The 23033-nt window shown below is 35.0% G+C and overlaps 3 protein-coding genes across 6 annotated transcripts; all 3 read right to left on the bottom strand.

Annotated features, from left to right (window-relative positions):
• Positions 1 to 391: 391 nt before the first annotated feature.
• Positions 392 to 1935, bottom strand: LOC114280403 (uncharacterized). Its single transcript, XM_028222761.2, has one exon. The coding sequence runs from the start codon at positions 1285 to 1287 to the stop codon at positions 448 to 450; it is 840 nt and encodes a 279-aa protein (XP_028078562.2). The 5' UTR covers positions 1288 to 1935; the 3' UTR covers positions 392 to 447.
• A 1230-nt stretch (positions 1936 to 3165) lies between these two features.
• Positions 3166 to 4977, bottom strand: LOC114280411 (uncharacterized). Its single transcript, XM_082867909.1, has one exon. It carries the CDS (start codon positions 4151 to 4153, stop codon positions 3314 to 3316), a length of 840 nt encoding a protein of 279 aa, XP_082724035.1. The 5' UTR covers positions 4154 to 4977; the 3' UTR covers positions 3166 to 3313.
• An 8968-nt stretch (positions 4978 to 13945) lies between these two features.
• LOC114280419 (serine/threonine-protein kinase BSK1) lies at positions 13946 to 20687 on the bottom strand. 4 transcript variants are annotated; one of them, XM_028222783.2, is made up of 9 exons: positions 20142 to 20687; positions 19919 to 20054; positions 19118 to 19251; positions 18871 to 19030; positions 18684 to 18769; positions 17112 to 17300; positions 15761 to 15925; positions 15555 to 15668; positions 13946 to 14427 (listed from the first exon to the last, which is right to left on the bottom strand). In XM_028222783.2, exons 1-9 carry the CDS (start codon positions 20445 to 20447, stop codon positions 14173 to 14175), a joined length of 1545 nt encoding a protein of 514 aa, XP_028078584.2. In that variant the 5' UTR covers positions 20448 to 20687; the 3' UTR covers positions 13946 to 14172. The 4 variants fall into 4 exon arrangements, with proteins under 4 accessions (XP_028078584.2, XP_082724295.1, XP_028078585.2 ...); XM_082868169.1 differs by having other exon boundaries at positions 13946 to 14678; positions 18925 to 19030; XM_028222784.2 differs by having other exon boundaries at positions 18925 to 19030.
• Positions 20688 to 23033: the final 2346 nt, after the last annotated feature.

Here is a 23033-nt window from a genome sequence, read left to right as displayed (position 1 = left end):
TGTAATTGGTTTTCAAAACTGAAAGGTTGTGGAAGTTCAAAAGGAATGAAAATCAACTTTAACCATTATTGGTTTTAATTTCTATTTATTGGTTTTCAAAACTGAAAGGTTGTGGAAGTTCAAAAGGAATGAAAACCAACTTTAACCAATATGTTTTAATTTCTATTTCTGCCCCTCATAGAAATAGAAATTATACAACTAGTATCTACACATTAGGTCCATAACACATATACCCTTAAGCCTATTAACTAAATTGAATCACTTAAATTGTACGCTTCTTATAAATAATAACACTACATTTAATTATGTGGTCCCATTGAAACATTATCTAACACATAAATCATTAGTATTTTGATTAATATTCGAAGTATAAACAAAAGTGTCTATTTCATGTACAAGTATGAACAACAAATCAAAAGGCTTTTCACTAAATAACAAAATCTTGGTCTAGTGGTTGAGAATGTTTAGGAGGGAAACTCTGGTTTTGATTAAACGCCTGAACAAAGACTCTAATCCTTTTTCGAGCTCTTGAATGCTCAACTCCATCTCCCCCAATTGATTTCGCAAACTCTCAATATGTATTATACTATCAGTTTTGCTTGTCCTGTGATCGGTGAGTGTTTGCAACACATCATCAAATTTCTCAAACTCATTTGTGTTTGTTTCTTCATCTACACCCTTACGGTGCATCAATTTGGAAACCAAAGAAAAGCCACCCAGTCTTGATTGCATTTTTGTCCCTGCAACATAGGACAACAAAGACTCAAACACACCAACAGTGGCTGCTTCGACCTCATTCAACAAGACAACAATCTCCAAAGTTTTGCAGTCTTTGTCAGAGGCCAAACCGGTGTTCTTGCTTTTGATACTCTTCAAATCCTTCAAAGACTTTTGGATTGCCTTCTTTGCCTTCATTCTAGAGGCCAAGTACCCTGAAAAGTAATTTGTTTCCCTTCTTCGTCGCAAGACTGAAAGAAGGACTTGTACATCTTGCTTTGTTTGAGAGGAGACATCTTTAGCAGCGGCACATACATCCAAGAGCCTTAGATACCCATCCAACGCCTCTTCAACCCATTTTTCATGGCATAGTTGGGCAAAGACTTTTTGAGTGCGTGGCAATAGAAGCAAATCATCCAAACAATTGTACATATCTTTAAGACTGCTTAGTTTGTTGCCTACTGATGACAAATGCTCATTCACTTGAGGAATGAGCGGGTGAGGCCTAGAGGGCAAGCTAACAGAACGAGCATGGTAGATCAATTTTGATCTCAATGGAGAGGAAGCCATTTTTCTTTCCAATTCGAAGGATTAGCGCTGGTATGTGCAATATAATCGAAGTTGCGGGTTTGGGTTGTTTTCTTTCCTTGTCATAGGCTCTATATATATTAAGAGGGTGAAGGAGACAAGGAATCTCATCCTCATCAACTATCACCTGGCTACAACGTGATCTTGATTTGGATCTGTATGCTCTCACAGAGATGTTCACTCAATGTCTCCCCCAAATAGACCCCAAACTGACCACATAATTAATTGTTTGTATCTTGGATAATCAGTGGCATATCTTATCATCTAATATGGTTTGAATGCAATAATTTAAAGGTTGGTCTATAAAAAATGGAATGCACGAATGGCATTGACGGCCCTGCTGTTTCCTCTAGCAAGAAAATTAATGTCAACAACATTTTGCGTAGTTACGATTGGACAATGATGCCCACATGATAGTTGCACAAGAGGCTGGCAAGATCTGCACACAACTTTGCCAATTAGTAGTATCACATGAACCAAACGGGAGGATCTCCAAACAGAAAGACAAGCCAGTACACTTCAAATTGTTTGCAAGTCGTGTGAATCTCATAATTTTTGTTGAATCATTAGGTTTGAGACAATGGGAACCTTGACAGCTTTGATACCATAAATAATATAAACTCCTCGTGTGGCCTCAGTGTATCACATTATATTATGATATATCAGTTTAAATTTGCAAAAAAGTAAGTAGATAAATGAAGGACTTCAATTTTTTTTTTTTTTTTTTTTTTTTTTTGGAGGAATGGAAAAGAAAATAAGATATTCTTATGTAGAGCACTAAATATTATGCCTAGTTAACTCAACAAGTCACCCCCTAAGAAAAGTTGAATATACAGACTTAATTACTAATTTTGCATCTCAAAAGGCAAGAAAACATTTTTTTTTTTTTTTTTAAATTTATAAAGGGTGTCCCACTTAGAGTTTTCATTTTAGGCCTGAAATAGGATTGAGCTACCTCTGATCTTGAAGATATGATCTAGATGGCAAGCTGACTGATTGAGAATGGTAAAGGGCGTTTGATCTCAAAGTAGATGAAGCTATTTTTCTCTCTTATCAGGAAATATCTTAGCAATAGCAAAATGTACAATTCAATCTTGCAGGTTGTGTTAGTCCAGCATACATATCATGGAGTGAATTGAAGGAGACATAAGGAATCCTTCTAGTTCATTTATAGATGAGCAGCAATGTGATTCTGATCTGGATCTAAGTGCTATCGTTGGACTTCTATCTAAACACTAATAAAATGATTCATAAAATATGCAATGCACGAGTATCATTGACACACTGTCTCCTCTTGCAAGAAAATCCCAGCACCATTCTCTCTATTCTGCTCCCATCTTCTCAACATGCAAGTGTGTGTGTGTGTGTGTGTGTTTTTGCATGTGCATGTGTACAGCTAATAAATACTGTCACGGTACATTTATTTATGATGCAATCATGTATACAGGCTTGTCATTTTGCAAAACCTACTCAAATGTCTCATAAATTATCTATGTGGTGTAGAATTTAGGGTTAACATATATAGAAGCACATGTAATAATTGGGTGGTAAAAATTGGAACAAATTGAAGCTTATGAGTGCTGATAGAAATTAAATAACCGTGCTTCCAAATGCAGAAATCGTCACTATGATTTATTAAGGATTTATGCATTTATGAATAAATAAATACTTTAATCAATGTTAATATGAATTATGTTTAGTCAAACTGGCTGTGTGATTGTTGCACACGAGAAGCCAGCAAGATCCACACGGTGACAAACATTGTAGAACTAGAACAGGGAGTCATGTTGGGATAATTCATTTCATTTCCAAGTGAATTGCACAAAATATAAGAGGAAAGAAGTAAATTTGTACCAGAAATTGTCACAAATCATAAGTTTCTTGATTATTATTCCAAGTTCAAACACAAGTGTATATCTCATGTACAAGTATGAACAGCTAATCAAATGGCTTTTCTCTGAGTAACAAAATTTTGGATGCCCATGATTTTGCATCACGATTTTCTCAACTAGTGGTTGAGAATATTGAGGAGGGAAACTCTAGTTTTGATTAAACGCCGGAACAAGCACTCTAGTCCTTCTTCGAGCTCTTGAATGCTCATCTCCATCTTCCCCAATTGATTTTGGAAATTCTCAACATGTGTTGCACTATCAGTTTTGCTTGTCCTGCTACCGTTGAGTGATTGCAATGCACCATCAAATTTCTCAAAATCATTTGTACTCTCTTCATCTTGGGATGCTACACTCTTGTGGTGCATCAATTTAGAAATCAAAGAAAAGCCACCCAGCCTTGACTGCACCTTTGTCCCTGCAACATAAGACAACAAAGACTCAAACACACCAATGGTGGCTGCTTCGACCTCATTCAACAAGCCAACAATCTCCAAAGTTTTGCAGTCTTTGTCAGAGGCCAAACCCTTGCTTTTGATACCCTTCAAATCCTTCAAAGACTTTTGGATCGCCTTCTTTGCCTTCTTTCTAGAGGCTAAGTACCCGGAAAAGTCATTTGTTTGCCTTCTTCGGCGCAAGACTGAAAGAAGCCCTTGTACATCTTGCTTTGTTTGTGAGGACACATCTTTAGTAGCGGTGCACACATCCAAGAGCCTCAGGTACCCATCTAGCACCTCTTCAACCCATTTCTTATGGCGTTGTTGGGCAATGACTTGTTGAGTGTGTGACAATAGAAGCAAATCATCCAAACAATCATACATATCTTCAAGACTGCTTAGCCCGTCACCTACTGATGACAAATGATCATTGACTTGAGGAATGAGCGGGTGAGGCCTAGAGGGCAAGCTGACAGAACGAGCATGGCAGGCTGATTTTGATCTCAATGGAGAGGAAACCATTTTTTTACTTTCAAATTAGGAATAAGGCCTAGCTCTGGAATTTGCAATGTCAAAGTTGTGGATTGTGTTCTTTCCTTGTAATAGGCTCAATATGTATAACAAGGGTGAAGTAGACAAGGAATCTCATCCTCATCAACCATCACCACCTGTCTGTGATCTTGATTTGGATCTATATGTTCTCACGGAGATGTTCACGCAATGTCTCCCCCAAATAGATCCCAAACTTACCACACACTTAATTGGTCATATCTTATCAAATAATATGGTCTGTATGTAATATTTTTCTGATGGTTCATAAAAAATGAAATGCACGAATGGCATTGACACCCAGTTGTCTCCTCTAGAAATTTAATGTAAGCTGTAGCCATTTCAGATCACAACTGACCACACAATTTGCATAGTTAGGTAATGATGCTCACATGATTGTTGCAGAAGAGTCTAGCAGGATCTGCACACAGCTTTGCCAACTAGTTTTTATAATGCTGGAAAATGGAGCCATGCTTGCATTGTTAGTAGTATTATATTAATCAAATGGGAGTGTGTGTCCCCAAACAAAAAGACAGTCAACCACTTCGAAAAAAAAAAAATTCAAAGCATGTGAACGATTCTAAATTTCCATGTAAACCTCATAATTTCTGTTGAATCATTAGTCTTGAGACAACAGGAATCTTGACAGCTTTGGTACCATAAATAATATTAGCTCCTTGTGTGGCCTCAATATATCACATATATCAGTTCAAATTTGCAAAAACAGTAAGTAGATAAATAAAGGACTTCAATTTTTTGAGAAATAGAAAAGAAAATAAGATATACATATTTAGCACTAAATATCATGCCTAGTTAACTCAACAAGTCACCACCTAACAAAACTTGAATGTAAAGACTTATTAATTTTGCATCTTAAAAATCAAGAAAACATATTTATACTTTTTACTTATTTAAAGTTTTCATTTTAGACCTCAAATAGGATTGAGCCGCCTCTGATCTTGAAGATATGATCTAGAGGGCAAGCTGACAGCTCAAGAATGGTAAAGAGCTTTTGACTTCAAAGATGAAGCCATTTTTCTCTTTAATTGGGAAATCACGCATAGCAATAGCGAAATGTACATTTCAATCTTGCAGGCTGTGTTACTTCTGCATATATATCATGGTGCTAGAAGGAGACAAAACTTCATTTATAGATGAGTGACAATGTGATTTCGATCTAGATCTAATTAAGTACTATCATGAGAGATGTTTATTCAATGGCTGCTCCTAGACTCACTAGCCAATTCTTGTTTATGCATAGGCTTCTATCTAAAAACTCATAAAATGTTTCATAAAATATGCAATACACAAGTGCCATTGGCCTACTGTCTCCTCTTGCAAGAAAATCCCAGCCCCATTCTCTCTATGCTGCTCGCATCTTCTCAGCATAGCAAGTGTGTATGTTTGAGTGTGCATGTGAATGATTTTGAGTCAAATTAGCTACGTGATTGTTGCACACGAGAAGCCAGCAAGATCCACGTGGCTTCCCATGTCGTTCCATAATTTACAAATTTAGATACAGTGATGCTCTGATACATATAAATTAGACTGTCCCAAGATCAGAAAGACAGACAGCACATTTTTGTTTTTTTAAACGGTATCAAATCTGAATCTACCATGTGAATCACAATTATTTTTTTTTTTAATATTCATCCCCTTTAGACATTTTTTTTAAATAATTAATTGCTAAAATTACATAAAATGTTCATGTGGCTTCAATTATGATACATGCATATGATTATTAACCTGCTTATATGTTGAATAAAATGAAGGGAAAAAAAAAGTTTTGTGATCATATTGCTAACCTCAATTTTTTCAACTTTTACAAGAACATAATTTTGAATCTTGATATCATTCAACATGTCATGCTTCTTCTTTACTCTCTAAATATTTTTCTTTCAATTTCATGCTTATTAATTACTTAATATGATTAGAGAACTGACAAAAATGGAACATAGTATGTTACTTTCATCCCCAAGTGATTAATGATTTGAGCTAGCAAATGATGTGAGAACAACAAAGAAATACTGCACATATAAGCAAGAATTTTGAGCAGAATATATGTTGATTTTGTTGTGCCTAGGAAGCAGAAAACAATCACACACAAATACACAAGCAAGAACACACAAAGATTTACGTGGTTCGGCAAATCGCCTACGTCCACGGGCAGCGGATTTCACTATATTGGGAACTAAATATTACACACTCTGTAATTCTCTCTCTCTGCTATGTATTCTCTCTTCAACTCACCACACAAAACTCCTCTCATTCATTACCCATTTATAGGTTAATGGGAGAGACAAGCTGCCGACTTCATTTATGGCAACTACCATCATTTATGGCAACCACCAATCAGCATTTATGGCAGCCATCAATTGAAAATTTGAGCCAATCTTTAACAAATCTCCACCTTGGCGAGGATTCTCTATCCAACATAGTGATCGATCAACACTGCCATGCACCCGAAGCTGCTCAGTTCCGAGAGATGTTGACCAAGTCCAAACAGTGTTGGAACTTGATCCCAGAAACCACTTTTGTGAGCATATCGGTCGGATTATCTGCAGTACTAACCTTTTGAAGCAGAATATCACCTTTATTCACAATTTCTCGAACGAAATGGAAACGGACATCAATGTGCTTGGTGCGAGAATGATGAACCTAGTTCTTTGCCAAACAAATGGCACTTTGACTATCGCAGTGCACCTCAACGTGCTTCTGAACAATATCCAAGTCCTCAATCAACCCATGTAGCCAAATAGCTTCCTTAAAGGCTTCTATCACTGCCATGTACTCTGCCTCTGTAGTAGACAAAGCCACCGTTGACTGAAGCGTTGACCTCCAACTCACCGGCCCTTTAGCAAGCGTAAATAAATACCCTATTGTTGACCGGCGTTTGTCCAAGTCACCAGCATAATCTAAGTCCACATATCCAACCAAATTTTGTCCGAGTCGATGATCTCTCTCGAACTTCAAACCCATATTAACTGTGCCATGTAAGTACCTTAAGATCCATTTCACTCCCTGCCAGTGACCTTTCCCCGGATCATGCATATACCTGCTTACCATACTCATAGCATGTGAGATGTCAGGCCTTGTACAAACCATAGCATACATTAATGCATCAACTGTATTTGCATATGGAACCTGTGCCATATGCTTTCGTTCTTCTTCTGTGCGTGGAGACATCGAAGCACTAAGCTTGAAATGAGGGGCCAATGGTGTACTCACAGCTTTTGTTTTCCTATTTATGCCAAATCTCTCTAACATCTTTTTCAGATACTGGGTTTGTATCATACAGATCGTTCCCTTCTTCTTGTCTCTTTTGATCTCCATGCCAAGAATTTTCTTTGCTTCACCAAGATCCTTCATTTTAAACTCTCCTGCCAACTATGCCTTGAGTTTATCAATCTCTACTTTGCTCTTAGATGCAATCAGCATATCATCTACATATAAGAGCAAATAGATGAAGGAACCATCGGAAAGCTTACGGAAATATACACAATGATCATACTGGCTTCTTATGTATTTCTTTTCCGTCATGAACCGATCAAATCGCTTGTACCACTGTCTTGGGGATTGTTTCAACCCGTACAACGATTTGTTCAGCTTACATGCCCAATTCTCTTTTTCAGCAACTTTGAAACCATCTGGCTAGGACATGTATATCTCTTTTTCAAGATCTCCATGTAAGAAGGCAGTTTTGACATCGAGTTGGGCGAACTCGAGATCAAACTGTGCAACCAATGCTAGCAAGATATGAATAGACGTATGCTTCACAACAGGTGAGAATACCTCATTGTAGTCTATTCCTTCCTTCTGGGCATAGCCTTTAGCTACCAATCTAGCTTTGAATCTGATGTTGTATTTGCCTGGGATGCCTTCCTTCTTGGTGTAAACCCATTTACACCCAATTGCTTTCTTGCCTTTTGGAAATTGCGCCAACTCCCAAGTTTGGTTCTTATAAAGTGACCCGATCTCTTCATCCATAGCCTCCTTTCATTTGACACTTTCTGGATTCTGCACAGCTTCTTTGAAAGTGCAAGGAATATTATCTTCAATGATTGGAAGTGCATAGGCCATCATATCGGTCATCCAACCGGGTTGCTTAGTAACTCTTTTTCCTTTTCTGATTGCAATAGGTTCTGACTATTATGGGGCCTTTGGATCTTCATTTTCATCTGAACTCTCTTCAGAATCTTCTTCAGAGCTGTCAACTAAAACTTCTTCAGGATTGTTGCTTGTCTGAGCAGTCTTCGTTGGAGTCTCAAACTCCACTTGCACTGACTTTTTCAACGCTTCATCATTCTCTTGAGGATTTGGCTGCTTTAGCATTGTAGACTCATCAAAGGTAACGTCTTTTCTAGTGACAACTTTCTTTGATTCAGGGCACCAGAGTCTATATCCCTTGACACCGTCACTAAAGCCCAAGAAGATAACTTTCTTGGCTCTAGGATCCAATTTAGATTCTGTAACATGAAAATAAGCTGGACATCCAAAGATACGTAGCTGATCATAATCAGTAGCTGGCACTCTTGACCATACCTCCATGGGAGTCTTGTCATTAAGTGCTGCAGTAGGTAGTCGGTTAACAAGACGAAGAGCATAGTTCAATGCCTCGCCCCAAAATGCCTTGCTTAATCCAGAATGTGACAGCATACACCGGACTTTCTCCACCAAAGTGCAGTTCATGGATTCTGCAACTCTATTTTGCTGTGGCGTTCCACTAACTGTGAAATGTCTCACTATCCCTTCATTTCGGCAAACCTCAAAGAAGGGATCTGATGTGTATTCGTTGCCATTGTCAGATCTGAGCTTCTTGATCTTCCTGTCTGTCTGGGTCTCAATCATTTTCTTCCATGTAAGAAAGATGTCTAATACTTCATCTTTATATTTCATTGTGTAAACACATACTCTTCTTGAGAAATCATCAATGAACAACACAAAATAGTGTTTACCTCCCAACGAAGCATTCTTGGAAGGACCCCATACATCGGTGTGAATGTAGTCTAGAATCCCTTTGGTACGATGAATAGTAGTACCAAACTTGATTCTTGTTTGCTTGCCCAGTACACAATGTTCGCAGAACTCAAGTTTTCCTATTTTGGCGCCTTTCAACAGGCCTTGCTTTACCAACCCTTGTAAAGCCTTTTTTCCAGTATGCCCTAAACGCATGTGCCAAAGTCTGAAAGTGTTTGATGCATCATCTTCTGAGCTGGTAGAGACAACCACTCTCCCTGTGACTATAGAGCCGTCTAGGAAATATAAATTTCCCTTTCTAGTACCCTTCATTGCAACAAATGTTCCTCGAACAACTTTAAGGACTCCACCTTCCATAGTTACTCTGTAACCTTTGGAGTCTAGAACTCCCACTGAGATGAGATTCTTCGTCAAATCTAGTACATACCGGACATCTTCAAGAACTCTGATTGTTCCATCATGCATCTTCAGTCGAATTGTTCCAATCCCTTTTGTTCGGCAACCTTGGTCGTTGCCCATCAGTACAACTCCTCCATCGAACTCTTGTAAGCTCGAGAACCACTGCTTGTTAGGACACATATGGTAGGAACATCCGGAATCTAGAATCCATTCATCAGACTAGCAATGTGATGAAACTGTGAAGGTTGATCATTCGCCATTATGTCCATCTAATGCAACGTTCACCTTTTCCTCTTTCTTGTCTTTATTGGGACAATCTTTTGCCCAATGCTCCTTCTGGCAACAAGCAGCACACTCGTCTTTTGCAAGACGTCTTTTATCTGATGATCTCCCTTTGGTCAAATAAGGAATCTCATCTTCAATGATCAGTGAGTGGTAATGTGATTGTGATTTGGATCTAAAAGTTCTGTCTTGGCGATGTTTGCGAATTGTATTGTATCCCCAACCACCATGTTCCAAAATACTACCCAATTGATATTTGTTTGTTTTACTTTGAAATTCATAAGCATATCATAGATTCATAGCATAAATGGAATTGAATAATCAGTAAAATTCATTAATGCATGAGTGGCATGACACACTCTTACCTTCACTAGGAAAGACCAGCACCAGCATCATTTTTTCCCTATTGTATTCAATTTGTCGATCTATCACTGTTTGGCCAATATAATTGTTTGATAATTACCATCAAACAAATTTGACTATTTAGGATTTGTTGGATTTTTGAAATTTTAAGTAGTCTAGAATAATATGCAAATAATGTTACCAACTTACCCTTGTTATATTTTTTTACTATATTTTGTTTTCCACTTGATGTATTACATTGACGTCGGAGCAAAGAGAGAACAAAATTGAATGGTTGGAAAGTAGACAATCATGATGCTGAGGGTAGGCCTGTGTTGTGTTTTTTAGTTAAAATAATTTGTGATGAGCTGCTGGGGTGGGGACTTATTGGTGGGAGGGAAACATTGCACAAACGTTGCTGACATGAAAAATCTAAATAATTCCCGAGATATTGATTTGTAATTATATTTTAATTTTAAATAGTAAATACCAATCTCAATCAAACAATCAAGAACAAATCGAAAAAATGATTTAACGTGAAAAAAATCACAATTGGAGCGCCTCCAATTGTGATAAAAAAATCATAGGGCAAAACCATAAAACAATTCACTAAGAAAACAAAAATATGAATTACACAAAACTACTCTCAATTACTTAGCGAATTGAACCAAATCCGACGTGCCTTTTCCAACACCGTCTTCACCACAGAACTGCTTTGTCCAACGTTGAATCCACAACAATGATGTCGAATCCACGATGATGAACCACTCCGAAATCTACCAAAGCTTCAGGCCCCCAAGTTCTTTAGAATCCACCAAAAAACACCTCTCTCTTTTGCGGACATAACCGTAAAATCAACCCCTTGAATGAAGTCAATATGAAGCTCATAGATTCATTGATCACTCTCAAATCAACCCCTTGAATGAAGTCAATATGAAGCTCGTAGATTCATTGATCACTCTCAAATCATCAAAGAAACACTTACAAAACACCCTCCAATATGTGTGCTGCTATTAACACCCCATCAATTATTTTGGACCTCCCATTTCTTTGGACCCCCACTTATAAATTTTAAAATCATTAAAATTCCTTTTCTCCCCCCAAATAATACCAAAATTATCCTTGTGAAAATTTTCACCCATTCAATTGAATGCACACCCCCACAATACAAAAAGCCTCTCTCCTAAAAATCTTAACAAAACACACGAAGGTAATTACTACTTCATCTCCGCATACTTGTTCATGACTTGAGAAAATAAATCTAGGATTTTTTATTATTGATTCAAAATTCCCATTTCGTGGGTTCTACGATCTCCACGAGTTTCGGTTATTTATTCCCGAACAAATAAGAAATGTTTAGTTACCTATTCTCAAACAAATGAACAATGTTCGAGCCTATGTTCCCGAATTTCAGTCATATGTTCAGGAGTTCAGTCTCGAGAAAATGACGAACAGTTTTTATTATTTTTATCATTTTTTTCAAGAAACTTACCCTTATAAGGCCAATCTTCTCTGAGTAAAGAACACAATCAAAGTTATGAACCTCCTCTGAGCTTTTATTGTTGTACTCCTCTCGTCTCATGAAGTTGTGGTTGCTAAAAAAACTTCCACTCATTGTCATTACCAGAAAAGTGTAGGTAATCAAATGGTTACCATGTTACTGCCGAAATATTGCCACCAAAGGATTTTCAAGGTTTTGAAAGTAGGTAGATTTTGAAGGTGGGATTTCGGGAAGATTGATGGATGGTGATGGAGATGGATGCTCTTATAAAACCCTAACTCATGATGTAGTAAGTGAGTGGGCTTAATTGCGAGATGAGATGTACCAAAATTATTGATATCCTTTTCAATAATTTCATTTGAGGTTATTATTGTAATAAAAAAAATTAAAAAAAAAAAAACTGAAAAACTAAAAATCTAGAGGATCCATAATAATTGATAGGGTGTTAATAGCAGCACTCCTCCAATAAACGACACTTTGGTTTTTCTTTCTCTCTAAAAGTCTGGAAGGGATATACCCTAAAAACTGCAAACAGCGCACTTTATAATAAACAGGATCTCAAAGACCGCTCGAGCGGTCAAATAACTTTGGCTTTGGAGGCGCTGCCCCTCAACTTTGCCTGGGCATTGCCTCGGACCCCTCATGGGGCGCTGTTGCCTAAACCCCTGCGAGCTGACCGGGCAGCTCGATCCCTGTACATAATCAACGAAGTGGCAAATATGAAATGTTCAAGATCACAAACTTCTCTACATGGGTACAATTCGGATTGAATTTGTATCTAAACACTCACATCTTCACTAAAACAAAGAACGAATAAAATTATAATTAAAAGGAGTTTTGTCAAACGAGATTACTAATTGTAAAAACCTAACATGATATATATATATATATATATATGTGATTTTGATTTTGATTTTGATGATCTGTTTATGATTTGGATCAAATGCTCTCTCTTTACATATAAAATGTCTTGTTAATAAGAGTCTTGAGACACAATAAAAAGATCAAAAAAATTATAGAATACGAAATATTTTTTTATTAAATTTAATATATTTTTTAATATTTTCGTCTATTTTTAAGATATTTTAATCTTAATCCCAATATTAAACAACAGGTGAGGAGCACTCTCCCAACGTACATATGTTATATTATGTGGCCTGCAGGACAATTATTGCATAGACGAAATGAACCAGAATTAAAAGGGAGGGTCTTTTTGAGCAATGTTAGAAATTTTTAAAAAATTATTAAAAATTTTATCAAATATTTTATATGAATGTGGGGTCCACACGATATAGGTTTCATGTAAGTCTCACATCTATGTGAGACATTTGGTAGAATTTTTAGAATCTCTAACATTTTTTAACCTTTTTTCATCTTTGCATTGGTGGAACCACTCGTGTGTTGCACTAAATATCCACCCAAAAATTATAAGACATTTTGTATTTCACATGAATTATCCCTATCAAACTATTCGAGTGGATTCTATTTTAAATTCAAAAAATTTACCCTTTATGCCTAATTTAAAAGAGTAATTTAGTATACAAGACTTTGGTTAAAACGAGATTTAAAAAAAAAAAAAATGCACACATTTTTATTTTTAATTCTAGTGAGATTGTTTTCGTGACTCAAGGTTGCATTACTATAACTTTTAATTCTAGTGAGGCTATTTCGTGACTCAAAATTGCACTACTAGAAACACTACCAACAAGTCTTACAGTTAGGCTAAACCGCCATTTTCCTTCTATGGCATATCTGTTAGTTGAATATATATATATATATTATATAAAATTGATTAATTTGAATAACATTTTCCCCTTTTTTTTTTTTTTTTTTTTTTTTTTTTTTTTTTGAACAACAACATTGTCCTACTTGAAACAGTGATTTTGAGTAGAAGGAATTGGAGATGAATTGTGGAAAATGGTGGGAGGCAGACATTACATAAATACAGCTAAGATGGCAATTGGATCCAATACGTGATCATGTTAACACTTTCTCACACAGCTAAAGAGATTTAGGTTCTATACGTCTCCTTCACTCAATATATTTTAAGAAAAATTATGAAGATTTTGAAATTTACAGTATGGATGTAAACTTGCTGTGAATCACACTGAGTTTGAATCCGTTCGGTAATTTTTAAATTCCGGACAATTTTCTGGTAAGTTTTTTTAGGTATCTCCGATGATGAGATTACATGTTTGCTCTGTAATTTCACTGGCATTATCGGTTTAGAATGCCAGTGATGGTTTGCTCTGCAACAAATCACATTCAAGAGAGACCTGCAATGATATATTTATTTTGCATAGGTACAAAAACAAACTTGTGTTAAATGCTAAAGATTACATGTTTCTCTATAAACACATTTGCAACCGAGAAGACAACTTCAATTCCCTACTCAAATTTTACAATCGTGGATGTGTTAGATAATAAAAATAAAAATAAAATAAGAATAGGTGTGGTGAATTGCTTTATTCATGTTTACATAGGTTGATTCTCACGATAGTCCCCCACTCTTTTGCTTCTTCTCTTCAAGTCCAGCAGCTTCATTCAACATGTCAGCGGCATCCTGATGCATGTCTAGCTTGGCAAGGGCAACTGATTGCATGTAAAAGGCCACTGGCCAGTCAGGGTACACAATTTGTGCTTGCATTGCATCTCGAAGAGCAGCATCAGGCTGATCACATAGCAGATAACACAGGCTTCGCCGCGCATAAACAGTTGGGGAGACCATGGTTCCCACATTGATGAACTGCACACGCAACCAAAACAAAGGGAACCATAGAGAACATCACATCCCCAGTTGTAACAGCGGTTTGTTCATTCAAGAGTTGATTTTGTGCGGAGGGCTTCCAGCCCATTGGCACTTCCTCAACCCTCACGTATGAGAGGTTGGGGTTGGAGAGATTCATTAGTCTCTATATGTACCACTTGCCACCCATTGCAGGTTTGCCCGCCCCCTGCTTAGCGGCTCCCCTTCTCCACGCCACCCTTAAGAGTAGGCTACAGATATATAACATGCATTTTGGATTCTCAAAAAATAATAATATTAAATATAAGAGTTCAGTCTGTTAATCCCCTCAACAACAGTACATAAATATGTGTGTGCTAGGGAGGGAAGCGCCATGGCCAAGGGGAAAAAAAAAACAAAAAAACAAATGAAAAATAATTTTAAAAAAAAGATTGGCAATAGCAAACGTAACCATAAAGGAACTCCGGAGAGGAGAGAACTGTATCCTAACAATTTAGGAGCTAAGTATTCCAGTTTTGTAATTTAGGAAAATTACAACCGTAGCCTTGGAGTCTGCCTCGTGTCAATTTGGTCAAACTTCACCATCAAAGAACAAAGGAGAGGAGAGAACAGTATCTTAACAATTTAGGAGCTAAGTATTTCAGTTTTGTAATTTGGGTGAATTACAACCATAGTCCTTGGAGTTTGGCTCGTGTCAATTTGATTCTTGTAGTTAATTACATCAATTTTACCGTTGAATTTTTCACATTACGACAAATTAGTCCAATTTATAACGCCCTTTGAGAAATTAGATTGAAACTAAGAGGCAAAATGGTCCATTCCCTCTCTTGAAACTAATTGAGGTGTTAGCATCCAATTTGAAATGATTCATTCCTTTTTGAATTAATCATTTTGCCCTTAATTTCTATCCAATTTCTTAAGGGATGTTATCAATTGGACTAAATTGGCACAATATCAAAAATTAAAAGGCAAAATCGATAAAAATAAAACTGTAGGGATCAAATTAGAACAAGAAGCAAATAACATGGACCACGTATATAATTTACCCTTGTAATTTTTAGGCAATCAACTATCTAAGTGAAAACAGCCAAGAACATTTATTCTCCAACAGAAATACAAATCCTTACCTGAGAATAAAAATTGATGGCAGTTTTAAAATCCTTGTCACGAAATGCAAAGTCCCCACGCTTCCTTGCCTCGAGTAAATCTCTCATTTGTTGCGTCCACTCTTGGAAAGATAACTGAACCAGACCACAACCACATAAACCCAAGAGCATAAAATTTGAAGTGAGTGCATGTACATACGCAAGAGCCCTCTTGTACAAGCAATTACCTCATTGGTTCCTTCATCATCCCGGTAGTGTGCCATAACCAATATTTCATGGATTGCTGTGAGGTCCCTCCGTGAGCAGGCATCACCTATTGGTGAAAGAGTCCGCTGAACGGTTGGAGGGGCTTCCTCATGCTTTGAAATCCCAAGCATGACATTTGAAGGAACCTGAAACCAGAATTACAGTGATCAGATCTTTAAAGCAGTATCTATGCCAATTACACATTGGCAAGCAGACATATATAAATATATATCAAATTTTCGAAAGTACAGTGATTATCACTGGGGAAATACAGCAATTACCTAGAAGTACTTGTATATGTTGATCTAATTACACAGCTCAGTACCAGTGAATCTAAGACCAAACAGATTGATCCCCACACAATATCTAGGTAAAATGGTTGAAAAGAAACTTTTTAACATAACACTGGCTATTGTATCTAATTAAATATATATATGTATATATATTTAAGGAATCAATCAAATATATATATAATTACGGAAGAAACAACAAAAAATTGATCTGATCTTTCACTAATCGCAGGATAATTCAGTACATGGTTGAAAATATCGTGGCTACATATTTTCCCTTCAGTGTTCAGAAATTTAAAAATAAAGAAGGAAAGAAGGAAAGAAACATCCACCCATACATAACATGTGCTCCATTGAAATAATTTACAATGACTTGAACAACAAAAAACCAATACGATTAGTAAAGAAAGATTAGTGCCTGAGCTGTTTTGCTACTTCAATGACAATGCAAAAGCTAACTGCTCACATTCTTTACAAAGACCATATGAAAATAAGAAAACATATTAGCAATAATCTTGTATTAGGATAAAATAAATAATTATTTGATAACAAATTTTCATGTGAATAGGAAATCAAGCATGAAGAGTTTTAAATCCCATAATACCACCAATACCAAATCTCTTTGTATGGCCATAGTCACCAGACAAGTCACAAACAATATGAAACGATCACATTCAGTTTATGTCAAAGGATACAATAGAAAGGCAATGAATTGCACCACGAACATTAAATCACAAAATGACAGGGCAAGAGGAGGAGGTGGAGGAAGGGGGGTGTTGTTGTGAAGAGTTAAGAGTCTTTCCCTTGACCATGGCTTCTGTTGGAAAGCTATTCTTTAACTCCTTCAGTTTACCCAATGTGTTGGCTTTTAGTAATATAAATAATTTAAATATTTTTGGTTTGAGAGTAACTATCCAGCTGATGAATCATCCACGTAACAATGGGTAATATCATATAGGAAAGCCATACATTAGAGAATATAGGAAAGCCATACATTAGAGAATATGTGAGATTGTGATTCCAGAAGAGCAATGTTCCTTACATCAGATTTTGTTTGCAGTGGAGTAAGTGTTGCAACAAGGTCCTTCGTACTAGGCCGCTTTCTAGGTTCATGTTGCAAACATTGTGAGGCAAGACCAACAACTGCTGTTGTTGCTTCTGTAGAAAATTTTCCCTCCATATGTGAATCCATTAACTGAATAATGTTATTGTTGCGTATCATATCAAGGGCCTGCATACATGCAGAGTAAAAATAATTAATACTTGAAATTGTATCTTATTTCAAAGTAGACAAACTATAAAGAGATGTCATCATCACCATAGTCAGATGTGTGCAACAACAAAAACATAGTTACCAAGAAACTCTCTTTGAGTGGGGAAATAAGCTTCTGATATGGGTATCATACTATTCTGAAAATTATGTGAAACATTTCACATAATTTTGGCAAAACCTATCCAACACGAGCTGGAAAATAAAGGGAAACTTCTTTCTTTTCTTTTTTTAAACTAGTGAGACTACTCCAATCCACAAGTGATTCTCATTAGTTTCCTTATTTTTTATCCTTTAAGTTTCAATTAAGACTTATCAAAAAAACCTTTTAAAAAAAAAAAAAAAGTTTCAATTGAGCTTCCAATATGTTATGTTAAAGAATCCACTGAAGTATTCATATAGGTTTCAAGTAAGTTTTTTTAAAAGTTTCCTTTCCATTTTACAAAAGTTTCCTGCAAGTATTGCTATTATTAGGTTTCCTATTTGATTCATAATTGTTTCCCCACTTCTTGTTTCCTATAGATTTTTTGGCTGCATTTCTTGCTTCTGTTTCCCTATCATTTCCCATTTCTGCTTCTGATTCCGGTAAATTATTAACAAAAACTGAAAATTAAAAACTACAAGAAATTTTTTGTTCTGCGTTCTGGATTCTGCTGCCTGTCATTTTATGTATTTTTATTTTAAATTAAGATCATAAGTGTAAAATAAGATTAATTAGGAAATTAATTCTTTCTTTTTTTTTCCCCTTTAATGTTAGATAAATATTTCAATGGTCATATGCTCCCCAATCTTAACAATAATGACAAAAATCCTGACAAGTACGAAAAAGGTTTTGAAGGCTTGATGAAAATTGCAAGGCCAATCCGAACGACAAGTTCTTCAAATGGGGTGGAAGCTACTTAGGTTTAGTTTCCTCGGGAAGAGATTTCTCTAGGAAACCTTCAACTTCTGCTTGTACAACCAGTCAACCAACTACTCAATTTTCTCCTTTTCCCCTACTTTGGGTGTGTTTGGATCAAGGATTTGCGGAGGGATTTGTGGAGGGAAAGGAAATAGAAAGGGAAAAAAATGAATGAAATATAAGCTAAATTTTCTTTACTTTTCTCTACCTTCTTCATTTCCCTTTCTAAATCTCTCCCCAAATCTTTTAATCCAAACGCAGCCTTGAGTGATCTCTCTATATGGCTGTATACATCAAATATACATTTTCCATATCACAATCAAATTAACATACTCAGTAGTCAGTACAACAAGGTACATCAAGCTTCCCACAATACCCAAAAGACAGTCTTTGACACAAGTTATATGCACACACAACGGTCTTAAAAGATATAAGCAACTCACATGACTAGGAGGGATGTGATTTCCACTTAGTAGATCCAAAAGTACAGTGCCAAAGCTATATATAACACTTTCAGGGCTGATGCTTCCTACAATATTAGAAAATGTAATTTCAGTAAGTACACGCCAGAACCACAGGAAGAAGATTAAACAGAGTATTGATAACAAAAGATAATTGTTTGAATCAAACCCGTAAAACAAAAGCGGCACACATGATTAACAATTGAATGTAGAGAAAAATCACCGTTCCGTTGATATTCTGGAGGTGTGTAGGCAAGATTTGTGCTATAGCTTTTCCCATTGCTACTATTTTTCATTAAACCAAAACATGAAAGCCGTGGATCACCATCCTACAATGTCCATCTAACTATTAGATAATTAACGTCGCAAGAGTGATAATAAGGTTTAAAAATTTATTAGGAGATGATTTACAATACCTCATCAAAGAGAACCCTATAAGCATTCAGATCGTGGTACAATGGATGACCTTCAGAGCTGCAATAGTCTAAGGCTTCAGCAATATAAAGTGCTACTCTCAAACGCAGTGCCCACTCAATTGTCTGATTTTCCCCTGTTAGAAGATACGAATGCCCGATATTAATCTAACACAAATGAAAAGACATCCACTATTCTCAAGAGTACAAATGGACCACCAAACACTTTTCAAGGGTACAAATGCAACCAATTCTCATCGTAGAGTAATTAAGATCCACCAAACCACTTAAGACAAATAAATGTAAACCTACTAGAAGCATCAACCAATTTTGAACCGAACAAAAAAGTAACTTAAGTTGGAGATGCAAATGCACCCACATTACAGATCAAGATCCTCTCCATTACAGACAAAAACTAGTGATCTCCATTTACATGATCAATAAATTAATCTTTAAAATTCAAAACAGCTAAGAGATGTATTAAAACAGTAAATTTTGAATTTTGATGATGTGTTGCAATCCCATGCATTGGAATGAAGATCTCCATTAAAAGCTTTTAAAGAAGAGGATCTTAATCCCCACATTAGCACCCTTATCTCCATATATTTTCGTCTCTCATTGGACACACATGCCATCAACAATTACTTCATTTATGGGCAAGACAACCCAAATCAAATCAAATTTCGACATTCACTACAACAGCCTAGCTCAAAATATAGATAATATAGCAATCTAAGAACTAAATTAAATTATTGAAATCATTAATAAGCATTAGCATAGCATTAAAAAAAAAAAAGTACATACAGTGAAATAGATGCTTAGTAAGAGTATGGTTAGGCATGTACTCAGCAACAAGCAATCTCTGATCACCATCAGCGCAATAGCCAATCAAATTTGCAAGTCTTCGATGCCGCAACTTTCCAACACCCATAGCCTCTTCCTGAAAAAACTCATTAAAGTAATGTACTTTTAAAAATCGATTCAGAGAAAGAATGATTGAACAAATAAATAAATATAACAAAGATACCGCAAATTGCCTGGGATCAGGCCAGGCCAATTTCGTGAATTGCTTGACGGCGATCCACCGGCGGTTCTGTAGGCGGCCCTTGTAGACGATATTGGGTGCGTTTTCGCCACTTTCGGAGACGATGTAGTCTGTTCTGAAGTTGTTGGTGGCCGTTTTAAGGTCGGAGAAAGAGAACTCCGAGAAGGACAGAACTCCGCCGGCCGTCGTGGTGGGTCGGCTGAAGAGTGGTGGTGGGTTTGGTGTATGGTGGTGGTTCATGGCTTCTGGGTTTGTCTCTGCGGGCAACAACGATTGACAACAACCCATGTCTGAGTCACTGTCACAAAGTCTCGGACTAGTCGTTCCAGAGAGAGAGAAAACAAGTGTACTGAATTGAATGCAGTCTTCAATTGAATGGGGGGGTATATGCTTGTTTGTTCTTTTTCACTACTATCAGACTCTCTCTCTCTCTCTCTCTCTCTCTCTCTGATGAAATCAATATCTTCCTTCGTTCTCCTTCGCTTCAGTGTTCGACAGTTTGTTACAGTTTGAGGCTTTGTTTTGTATGTCCAATCTTTAAATTTTTTTTCATTAAGTTAAATTTAATTTACTAATAAAAATGTATTTCCAAATCCTCTCTCATCTTTTCATCAAATATTTATTAAATTAATAGAGAAATATTTTGAGGTAATTTATAATTTAATTCTTATAACAAAATAAATTCTAAATTTTTATTTTTATCAATTTAAATTTAAATATTTTGATTTGTTTTTAATCTAAATTTAAAATACTTTTTTTTTCAAAGGTCAGGTGTATATCCAATCTTTTTCTTTCCAAACACATATTAATGTGTATTAATTAGGCGTGATTTTTTTAGTTTTACTTAACAAAATAAATAAATAATTTAGATTGAAAACAAATTAAAAGATTGAGTTTTAAACTGACAAAATTAAAAATTTAGGATTTATTTTGTTACAAAGGTCAAACTTTGAAATTTTTTTTGTAATCGTCCCAATATTTTTTTTATCAAATTTGAATTTGATTAAAAATTTTAAAAATAAAACAATGAAAATGATTTTTTTTTTCATTAAATTTGATGAAAATGAAATTTTGGAGTAAAAGCATAATTTCTACAAATACTTTAATGAAAATTTGATGAAAAAATTAGAATAATTCATATCACATCAAGTTTTCTTTATATTTAAATTTGATGAAAAAAATAATAAAAGATTGGAAATACTCAATCTTTTATCAAATTTAAATTTGATATAAAAAAAAAATTGGTGAAAATGACATTCAATCCACTCATCAAAATTATATCAAATCAAGTTTTCGTAAAACAAGAGATGAATTAAATCTTTGATTTATATTGTTGAAAAAATTTGATGAAAAAAAAAAGATAAAGGATTGGAGACACTTTAATGATAGGTAAAAATATAAGCTCACGTTTCATTTTTAAATTAAAACACTTATTATGATAATTTATAATTTTAAAAATGTCACTATCTTGTTTAATTAAAGTAGAATGTTTGTTAATTAATGGATAGATTGATGCCCCCTATAGATTCGAGCTTATAATCCCATATTAACATCTTAGATTATGTTTGATTCATAAATTTGAAGAGATATTTAAAAAGAAGAAAAAAAGTTGTGTGAATTAGAAAATATAATTATATTTTATTTATATTTCATTCATTTTTTCTTTTTTAAATCTTTATTTTAAATTCATTAAACAAATACAGCTTTAATATATTTTCAAAACTATTTAAACCACCGTTCGAATCTTTTAATATATATGGTTTAGTTGGTGTGGTTTTGTTTAGTATTATCTTTAAAAAATTCAATTTTTAAAGCGTTGAAGAATGACACAATAAATTTTTATATTGAGGTGATTTGGAGAGCTGTTTACGTAAGCATCCCGTTTTAGGAGAAATGTTAATAGAGAATCACGTAATATTATCTTCTATTAATTATAAATATATATTTTTTTATTATTTTTTAAATATTTAATATAAATATAATAAATTTTATTATCAAAATTAATCATAATAATAAAATATATCACATAACATATACGCATATAAAATTACTCATGTTTTAGTGAATCATGGAGTTGGCGGCGGATTGACTCTATGTATTTCAATCAATTAAAAAATGTAAAAAATTATTGTAAAATAAATATTTTATTCAACTACACATAATACAATTTCAAGGCAGAATCACTAGTCAGTGGAAATTGGGAAAATTAATTACAGGACTGTAGGAATCTTTTAATGTTCCTTTCGCAACTTAGTAAAAAGTTACATTTGTAACTTGTTTGTTAAAAAAGTTTGGTTAGTTTTTTTTAGTAAAGAGTTATTTGACAAGTTTAAAAAAGTCACGTATAAAATTATAATTATATTCTTTATATTTTTTTATATTTACATAAGTAAAAATATAAATTTTTTATATTGAGTGGAGATAGTTTAATTATTTTATTATGATGTGATATTATAAATAAATATTAATTAACAAATTTAAAAATAATTTTTTATCAATTTTCCATATCACTTTTCTAAAATGCCAAACATTTGGTCAAAAATCAAAAATTAATTTTTAACCATCTCTCAAAGACAACCCTTAATAATTTCAATAAGCATGACAAGTAAATTTCTAATTTACAAACATATATTTCTTTTGTACTTTTTTTTTGTTTTTTTCCTCGTCACTTCTTTGATCTTGTACTCTCTCTCTCTCTCTCTCTCTCCCTCTCCTCTGGGAGACGCTCTCTCTCCTCTAGGACACGCTCTCTCTCTCCTTTTGACCTTCTCACATCATACATACATGAACTCTCTCTTTCTTTTCCTTTTTTTATTTTGTTTTATTTTAATAAACTCACTCTGTGTATAAATTTTAAAATATAACTCTCATTTT

This window comes from Camellia sinensis, chromosome 5 (genome assembly GCF_055761805.1).
Source record: "Camellia sinensis isolate YWXY chromosome 5, ASM5576180v1, whole genome shotgun sequence".
In the NCBI taxonomy this organism is placed as follows: Eukaryota; Viridiplantae; Streptophyta; class Magnoliopsida; order Ericales; family Theaceae; genus Camellia; species Camellia sinensis.
This window is presented reverse-complemented; position numbering and strand designations above follow the sequence as displayed.

What these genes read in the sequence shown, in the direction of transcription:
- LOC114280403 (XM_028222761.2), bottom strand. Translation starts at nt 1,287, where the DNA reads ATGGCTTCCTCTCCATTGAGATCAAAATTGATCTACCATGCTCGTTCT.
- LOC114280411 (XM_082867909.1), bottom strand. Translation starts at nt 4,153, where the DNA reads ATGGTTTCCTCTCCATTGAGATCAAAATCAGCCTGCCATGCTCGTTCT.
- LOC114280419 (XM_028222783.2), bottom strand. Translation starts at nt 20,447, where the DNA reads ATGGGTTGTTGTCAATCGTTGTTGCCCGCAGAGACAAACCCAGAAGCC. An exon ending in ATAGGGTTCTCTTTGATGAG is followed by an intron (nt 19,031 to 19,117) that starts GTATTGTAAATC and finishes TGGACATTGTAG; the next exon opens with GATGGTGATCCACGGCTTTC. An exon ending in GTGCCGCTTTTGTTTTACGG is followed by an intron (nt 18,770 to 18,870) that starts GTTTGATTCAAA and finishes CTAATATTGTAG; the next exon opens with GAAGCATCAGCCCTGAAAGT.